The 9,746-nt window shown below is 32.0% G+C and overlaps 1 protein-coding gene across 1 annotated transcript; it reads right to left on the bottom strand.

Moving 5' to 3' along the window:
* Positions 1-228: 228 nt before the first annotated feature.
* On the bottom strand, positions 229-3,684 carry LOC130973129 (glycerol-3-phosphate 2-O-acyltransferase 6-like). Its single transcript, XM_057897543.1, has 2 exons — positions 2,886-3,684; positions 229-1,235 (listed from the first exon to the last, which is right to left on the bottom strand). The coding sequence occupies exons 1-2, from the start codon at positions 3,501-3,503 to the stop codon at positions 360-362; spliced, it is 1,494 nt and encodes a 497-aa protein (XP_057753526.1). The 5' UTR covers positions 3,504-3,684; the 3' UTR covers positions 229-359.
* Between the last annotated feature and the right edge of the window lie 6,062 nt (positions 3,685-9,746).

Genomic DNA, 9,746 nt, shown 5'->3' on the forward strand with positions numbered 1-9,746 from the left:
TTTTTATTTTTATCAATATTTTTAATATTAAGAATAATATATATAATTATTGTACAAAAATAATACATATAATATTATTTTAACTCTATTTATGTATTAACTTTTAAAGGAAAAAATTACTAAATTTTATGACTAACCTATAATAGAAGTGATATATAAAATTTTTTTCATATAATAAAAATATAACAAAATATACATAAAATTGTTATTTATATTTAACAATCATCACAATCAGTTGTTTTTTCTCTTTATTACTATTATAATTCTAAGAACATTTTAATTTGGAAACACAATGGTAACCAAATAATACAGAATCAAAAAGGAAATTCCAACATGTTTTTTTTTTCCTTCTTTTGGAATTAAGCTTTGTTCTCCTTCTTAGAAGATGCAACTCTTCCATCAGTTCCAGCAAGCATAGCATACTTATCCTTCCTCGTCAAATTGGTGCACTCAAATCCAAGTGTCCCAGCAAGAACCCTCTGAATGTAATTGGCAACCTCAATCGCCGACTTTCCTCCGCTGCAAGTAAGCTCCTTGGGAAGCTGGTTCAAGAAAGTGATCTCATACGTCGGCATAGGGTTCATAAACACAAAATAAGGGTCTAACAGTTTGTGACCCCTAACCGTTGTTCCATAAAACACACTCTGCTTAGTGTTAATGGCAACCGGAACAATCCTGTCCGTTAATTCGGCGAAAAGCGCACTGAACCGCAGCAAAAACGGCTCCCTGCAGGTGGTGCCTTCAGGGCAAATCACCAAATCTCCTTCCTCAAGCAATCTCTTAATATTCTCAGCGTCTTTCTCTCGTTCCCGGGAAAGCGCCACGGCCTTAATCGGCGAAATGATCTCGGTGAACTTACTTATACTGTAAGTAACGCAACTAATTTTGCGTCCAAGCGCAACGGCCGTAACCACCGGATCCAAAACGGTGCGGTGGTTACAAACAAATAGGACTCCGCTTTGTCCTTTCTTTGGGGGTGGTGGAGGGGTACCTTTAACGGTTACCCTTATTCCAAGAAGCTTGTAGTTGTACCATGCAATTCTTTCAGGTAGGGGGATGTTGAGGTAGACCCTTAGGATTGAGAGGATAATGCCAATTGGCAGCCATAGGAAGGTTAAGAGGGAAGCTAGTGGAGTTGGCCTTTGAACAAACCTACCCTCATGGAAGATGATCGGACTTATTAGCTTGTTTCTTGCAAGTGCCTCACATTTTGTTCTTGGGACCATGTATCCTTCCTGCATACGCCAATTAAATTGTTATAACTAACATCCTGTAAATATTAGTAGTACAAATTCGTGATTGGAAGTGTTAAAAGATTGTGCTTTATAATTATAAAATTATCGTCAAAATTTTTTAAAGTGGCGATTAAGATTTGTCGCATATTTTAAAATAATTCCAAAACTTTAGAATATCATTAATGCAATTGAAATCTCTAACAAGTCATTCCGAAATGCCTCTTTGAAATTTAACTCTAAAAATATCTTTTTTAATTGTTTTATATTAAGAATTTATTTGGTTTAATTAGAGAAATATTTTTTTATAAGAATCTAAAAAATATTGAAAATAAAATAAAAAAATATTTTTATATTAAATAGACTCTTAACTAAATTTTGGTAGAGATGTGGTGTCCATACTTGAAACCTTAAACTCTCTTGTTTTTTCTTTTTAATCTTTGGATCGTGTTGGATGTCAAACTGAAGCTCACTTATTATGGATGTCCAAATAATCAACATCACTCTTGAAATTAATCAAATGAATTACTAGCTAATTGGAAGAAAAAGTTAAAAATCAGCAGACCGGTACTAAAATTTTATGAGTTATATAGTCAACAGGTAAAGTCATAAGGTTTGGGTCTTTCTAATTAAATGATGGGAAGCTATGCATGCACGTTGATGAGTTTTGTAACTTTTCATATCTTCTACATGAGCCACAAACAATACTAGAGACTTGGATTTTGTGTTAAAAGTGGGTTGGACATGAGGAACTTATGGAAAAGTGTAGTAATAATAAGTCCTCAATTTAGTAAACCGAAAATTTCGTTTTCAAATTAGGAGCACATAAATTATAAGTGATAAAAAGTAGTTAAGGGGAGTTATGAAATTGTGGTGAGAGAGAACTCAACTAAAAAGAAAAGGCATAGACAGCTCAAAACAGAAATTGCCTAAAGGTGTAATACCCAATCAATAAAAGGGTCATGTATACGATGTTGGGGACCACTTGCACGTTGAAGATAATAAATATTAGGAAAAAACTAACCAATAGAAACTAAACAAAGGAGAGGTATTTTCTTATGCCCAGAGAAATTTGATGCACAGAAAAAAGTAACAAGAATAGAGGCTCATCATTATAATTTTGAAAACTACATTTCATGGCCATTAATGACACCCTCACCGAACATGAATTAAATTTTGGTTAAAAGAAAAAAAAGACTAGTTTCTAATAACCACGGTGCTTTTATTAAATATTATTGGCCCACTATCACTCCGTACAATGAAATTTAAAAACAGCCACTACTATTATAGTTTTCCGTCCAAAAATAGAAAACTAAGTAAAAGCCAAGGTAAGAGAAACTAAGATATCGTTATAAAGTTAATTTAATAATCATAGGCTAATGATACTCTTCTATATATAGAATAATATGTATTATTAAACCATTTATAACTCAACACTTTATCTACCAATATTATAAAAACAATTCTTTGTCTATGCTAAATATATACTCCTTTTTCTTTGAAATAATTATCTATTTTACCTTAAAGATTTAAACAATTTTTCTATTTTTCTTAATAAATATAAAAAATAGATATTTTAAAAAATAGCACTTAATAAAATGTTGGAAACATGTAAGAATATATGCTATTATGAAAGAAACAACATATACCAACCTTGCAAATTGACATGAAGTCATGGTCAGTTTCACTGTCTCCAAGTCCCAAATCTGGCAAATTGGACTGAAATTCTTTAACAAGAACAGTTTTCTTGTGCTCACCAACAAGAACACCAGGTTCCTTAACAAACCCAGTCAACCTTCCTGATTTTGTAGCTTCAAGTTCAGTTCCAAGAACCTTATCAGCCCCCAATAACGTCTTAACAAAAGGCTCCACCATTAATCTAGGGCTAGCGGTTACAATGTACCGCTTGCCAAATGAATTAAAAACTTTCCACGTCACTGGATGAACATCCTCGGAGTAGAATTTTGGGAGTACGGACCGCGCCACCATTTCAACGTCCCTGATCTTCAGACCTGCAAAGGTGACGAAGATCAGGGTTTTGATAGCGACGGTCTCCGATATGAATATGTATGTAAAGTACACAAATGGAACAGATATTAAGAGTATCAAAGCTCTTAAGAGGCTCCCGGCTTCGATAGCCACCAGCATGTAGTACGGAAAAGCGCTTCGCGACACAAGTAGCGTGCCATCTAAGTCTGAGGCTACCGTTTGGTTTGTTCTTCCTTCAGTGTTGCATTTCGAGACTTGTTCAAAATGGGAAAAGGCTCCCATGACATGTGTTTGTGTGGCACACTTTAAAATAATGGATGAAGTGAAGAAAGAAAGAAAAAGAAGGGTGTGGAAGAAGTTGCCAGGCTAATTAGAAATATTCATGGTGAGTTTTGATATGAGGAGAGAAAGAGAAGAGAATGAGGGGTTTTTAAAAGAAGAGGGTGGAGAAGATGTGGTGATGTTGTTGAACAATTTTTGAGCATGTATGAAATATATATAATATAATGAATATAATACGTTTGTAAAGAGACTATACTTTGTATGGAGTGAGACATTAAACGTGAGGCTTATAAGTGTAACAACTTCTTTATTAATAGGGAAGATTCCTAGAGAATATATTAAGAGAAAGTACATGTAATTTAGAGAAATATTATTTAAAGTAGCAAAATTTAAATGTAATAAGAGAGAAAGAAAATTGATAGACCAATTATTTTTTGAGTTTATTTTCTTTCATGTGTTACTCTTGTGGAATAGCTTATGTTAATTATGGTATACACATATTTTATCATATTTTTGGTATACATATAGAAACCATACATATGTTCAATTTTATCATTTTTTATCAATGAAGTGTAGATAATCTTAAATTTAGCAACTGAATGAAATAAATGAATAAATATTATCATATTCTACGAAAATATTAGAAAATTTGGTTATGCTATGGACAATAAAAGCCAGTTAATAATTAATGAGAAAATTTTGAATATCAAAATATTCAAAATCATACATCTAAAATTAAATACTATAAATACAAAAGATCTGTTATCACATTGTACACAAAAAATAATAATTAAATAAGCGATTATATATTTGTATGTAAATATATATATGTTATTTAACTCATATCTAAAATTTTAATATAAATTTTATACCAATAGCTAATAATTAATTGACTGATTTTTGTGTATATGTAGCATAGTTAATACAATATTTATTGTTTTTCTAGATTTATCGTCTCATAAATTAAAATAAGATCTGCCGCCACCAAGATTAGATGAGACGATAAAAGAGGTTAACATAATCGTAGAATATCATAACTTAACATAAAACAAGAAATAAAATTGGCAGCCTGAAAATATGTTCATATATACAATAATATATGCTCAAAATATCTGTTTTCCATTTGATTTGGTTTTTTTGACGCCTCCCAATGTAATTAATACCTTTTTCCCTTCTTAATTATGTTTAACAATCTGTCAGATTTCTAACCAAACTGACTTGAGTCAAATTAAATTGTCTACTGCGGTGGCAAGCTTCCCTTATACGACTGAGATTTTATTCACAGACAGCATATTTAACTAATAAATACAGATTCATAATACATATAAAATTTGAACTAAAATTTATCTCGTTAAACATTTTAATTTCAGTTATTGTTTAGCAAAAATCTGATTGAATTTCTGAGTTAATGAAGTACTCTCTTAATTCTAAAATATGAATATCTTTGTATACATAGAATGACAACTATTAACATATCACAGCTTGATAATATAGCTAGGCGGGGCATGCCTAATAATGTGTAATTCATTAAAGGGAAGGGGGGAGAAATCGAGTTAGTATTATTTTATTAAAGTAGAGAGAGAGAGAAAGAGAGAGAGAGAGAGAGAGAGAGAGAGAGAGAGAGAGAGAGAGAGAGAGAGAGAGAGAGAGAGAGAGAGAGAGAAATTATGTATTTGTTTATTTATTTATGTGGAATTTGACGTATACAATTTAGGGGCAGTTGCGCGAGTAGTTGAAAGTCGATAACAACAGTTGCATGACATTCAATTAGCCTACTTTTTAGTTTATTGACGCCGCCCCTTATTAGTTTGGCTTTTCCACAAAATTAAACAAGCCCCTCTCGGCTTCAACAACTTTATGGTTTATAGTATTATTAATTATATCAGTTTTAGTTAACATGTATTCTAAAATTATTATTATTTTTATTCGGCTAATTCTTTTAAGTTTTGTCAATGGTTGAACAAGTTAATTAAGTTATTCGTACTATGAGATATTAGTTGTACGTCTGTGATAGAGAGATGAAAGAGAGAATAGAGAGAGAAAATGCAGAATTATGAAGTAATACTTGTATATTGTGTATTGTATTATCATGCTTATAAAGTACAATAATATCTATCTATTTATACTACAAGAGAGGCTCTCACTACTACTATCGCTCTCTTTGACTAGAGCACTAACGGAATAACTAATTCTATTACATAAACATTAGGTTATCTCACATCCCCCTCCCCCCAAACTCATGGTCGATTTTCAGCAGACTTTGAGTTTGGTTCGAAAATGGGTGAAGACACTAGAGGATAAAGGCTTTTTCAGAATAATCACTACAAGAAAAACACTTATTTTACTACATTTAAAAAATGTAGCTAAAAATAAAAAAAAATAATGTTTTAGACAAAGATTATATTTTTTTTTTGCTATGGAGACGCTTTAGTGGGAATGCCTATTCGGTTGTTGTCTATTTTCAAAGGCTACACGTTTCTATATCAAAAGCTATATATATTTTTAGTGTTTAGGAATAGGGTATGCTTTTCAAGTGATGTTATTTAAGACCAAAAGAGTACGTTTTTTAGCTTCTATGCACTTATTTTAACTACTGCATCATTTTTAAAGTGTAACAACATTGTATACCATAATTACTCTATATAAGTGTAATCTTATATCTCTCAATTTTTTATTATATATAATTATATTATTTTAATAATTTTTTCTACAACTTAATATTTAGTAATATGATTACATATATTATGCTTTTTTAATTAAATTAGTTAAATATTATAAATAAAAAATACATAATAATACTAAATAAATTTCTTTAAATAATAAAAATGATTTTTCAACAAAATAAATATATTTATAATGAACCAAAAGGATTGGAATAAACCATTAGTTGCGTACCTGTCATATCCCAAGACACTTAGTCGATATTTATCAAGCATCTTTGAAAAAGGACGACAAAAAAAATGAGACAAATTTGGTTTCAAATGATGTTGAAAATTCTACCACTCATTATGATGTATTTGATTTCTTTGAGGATCTTGAAAGAAATATTGGTCATTTGATCAATGGTGGAATAGTTTAATATGTGAGATTGTTAAGTATTCATGTAAATAAATATTGTAAGAAACTTCTTGTTAAGTTTTATTTTCTATGCATTCACTACAATATTTTTTGTCTATTGCAACATATATTCAAAACAACACTTTAAAAATGTTGTCTAAAATATATATATATATATACAACACTTTATACTAGTGACAAAAAAATAGAACTATAACAACATATTTTTAATCAACACACTATAAGTGATGCCTTTAATAAATTAAAAGACATTTATTAAGTGTTGCTCCATCAAATACAATTATAAAGCTAATATCTTACTTTTTATAAGAGTTATCTTTAAATTTATTTTAAACTTTATTTTTTAAGTGTTGCCTAAAATTTTTAATGCCTCTTTTAAAAAATAAATTTTATCTTTAATACATATTTTAACTTTAATTATCATTTTCTATCAATTTAAAAATAAAACAAATTCAACTTAATAACAAAAAAATAATAAAACACAGTTAATTAAGATTAGAAAATCAGAGAAGATCACAAAAAGAGGATTAGGGTTCTCTATTGCACGGAAAAAAGAGAAGAGAGGAGGAAAAAATGCACGGTGAGGGGAGAGAGACAGAGAGTGATGAAGAGAAGAAAAGAAAAGGAGAACTGCCGTCAAATGAGGAAGAAGAGAAAGAAGGAGAAGAAGACGACGGAGAGAGAAGTTGCCACCGCCACTTTCTTCACCTACAACACCGTCTCTGCCTTGCGCTGTTGTTGTTGTTTCTACCTTGCGCTGCCAGATCCGCCGCTGCTGTAATCCCTCTTCTCTGCTCGCCGTGGTCGTGTTTCTTATTGCTCGAGCTCGCGCCTTGTTCTACTCTGCTCCGTCGCATTTTTCTGCTCGCGCCGTTCTAAAACCTCTGCTCTGCTCCGCGTTCTGAAACCTTTTCTCTGCTCCGCCGTGGTGCCGTGCTCTATCCTCTCAGGCAAATCGATAACTCTCCGCCATTCACCTCTTTCACTCAAGCCTCTCGCCTCAGCCTCGGTCCTCAGGCATCTCTTCCTCCATCGTCGTCATTGAAGGCTTGTAGATTGATTTTACATACTACTTGATTAATTTAGTTGAATTGTTGAATTAATTACAATAGTTCTAGTATACATCTCTCTCTCTCTCTCTCTCCACGCACATCTCTTTTAGTTTAATCGATTGAAGAAGCTCACATAATCCTTTTCTTCTTTTCATTGTTTTTGCAGTTTCGAGTTCGATCATGTCGAAGGACAAAGACTTTACCGATTTGTCGCTCACCTTCAAATACCTCTTAGGTTTGATTTAAATTGTTGTTTCTTTTTCGAGTAATCACAATTTAGCAATTTAATGTGATTTTAGTTTAATTGTTGTTTCTTAGGTTTGTATTTTGTTGTTCTGTTTTGTGTTTGGGAGTGCTTAGTCGCCAATCTTTGAACACAGGCATCTTATGTCTCTGTATTTTCCTCTGAAGATTATCAATGAAGTGTTACTAATGGTGAGCTTCAAAAAAAGATGAATGATGAAAAAAAAGATTACAAGGTGCTGCACTTGCTCTATTCTGTTTATTTTTAAGAACTTTGTCTTACTCCTCTAAAAAATTAGTGGTTTGAGTTATGTACAGTTTATTTATCAATAAAAAGTTTGGAAATGTTGATAGTGCACTAATTATATATAACTAATTCACATGAATTAATTTTTATGGGAGAATCGATTTTCCTCTGTTCTTCACAATGCACATTCATGTATGGCATATTTTACTAAGCTGATGAAAAGCTTTTTTTTAGTTGAATCAAAATGTATTCTTATTTCATTTATTTATGTATTCTTTTCACATTGTGTCAAAATATGGAAGATTGTGCACATTGTTATGGTTATTGAACTTTTGTGTTGGACCATAGCAGCAATCGAACTCTAAAGCCCGTGACCGACTCTGTCCATCTCCGTCGCAAACAAAAGCACTTACTTGTCTGGTCTGATTTTCATGTAAGAGACGGCATTGCCATATACATTAACAAACCTTATAAAAGAATGAAAATTGATGCTAGAAGAAAGGCAGAGGTATCAAGCAATTATAAGAGCCAATTTCTTGCAAACATGAGGTTGATTTTCTCAGTTTCAATCTGATTGATTATGCTAAACTTGTGTCTAGATTTTGGTATCTACTTTTGTTTTATCAAACATGTAATTAGGATCCTTCTTTTTGGTGCATTGCAGCCATGAATTGAGGACACCTATGGCTGCAATAATTGGGCTACTCGACATTCTTATGTCCGACGACTGTCTAACCAACGAACAATGTGCAACGGTTACTCAGATAAGAAAATGCTCGACGGCGCTGCTACGGTTTCTTAATAAACATCTTGGATCTTAGCAAGGTGACATATTTAATTATTTTGCTCAAGAACATTCAATTATAAGTTCCTTGAAAAAAATATGCACTTACTTGTTTGGAAAAACTTTCTAAAGATTCATAGAATATAAGTGGTATCAGGAAAGCTAGTTCTAGAAGATGCTGAATTCAACTTGGGAAGGGAACTTGAAAGACTAGTGGATATGTTTTCTGTGCAATGCATGAATCACAATCTAGAGACTATCTTAGACCTATCCGGTTAGTATATAATATAAATTATATTTTAGTATGAATCTAAAATCTTATTTTGGTGACTAGAAATCTCTTCAACAATGATTCTGATGCATCTTGTTAATTGGTTGCCCTTGCAGATGATATGCCAAAGCTAGTTCGCGGTGACTTTGCTAGAGTAGTCCAAAGTTTTGCAAATTTGATCAACAACTCAATTAAATTTACTCCTTGTAAGCCAAAATTTATGTGTTAGTTTTTTTAGACAAGTAGTGTTAGTGAAGTTAAGCCATACAATGCAATTTACACCGGACCGCTTGTGGCATGATCTGTTTCCTTCTCAATAGAAAGTATTATTTAGAAACCCCCTCCTCCCAAGCCTCTTGGCTCTACTTTATAAAGCCCAACATAGTGAAGTAGAAAAGTCTAACTTGTTGATTCTGACTATGACCAACAATTTTTTATTCAAGATCATGTACATTTATGCCTTACAAATTAAGAGAGGTACGTAGTAGGCTGGTAAATTGGCAAGTCTGTCAATTATTGAGCCCTTGTTATTATCTTGAAAGCTTTGGACAGATGAAGCTTGGATTAC

This window comes from Arachis stenosperma, chromosome 4, assembly GCF_014773155.1.
Source record: "Arachis stenosperma cultivar V10309 chromosome 4, arast.V10309.gnm1.PFL2, whole genome shotgun sequence".
NCBI classification, from domain to species: domain Eukaryota; kingdom Viridiplantae; phylum Streptophyta; class Magnoliopsida; order Fabales; family Fabaceae; genus Arachis; species Arachis stenosperma.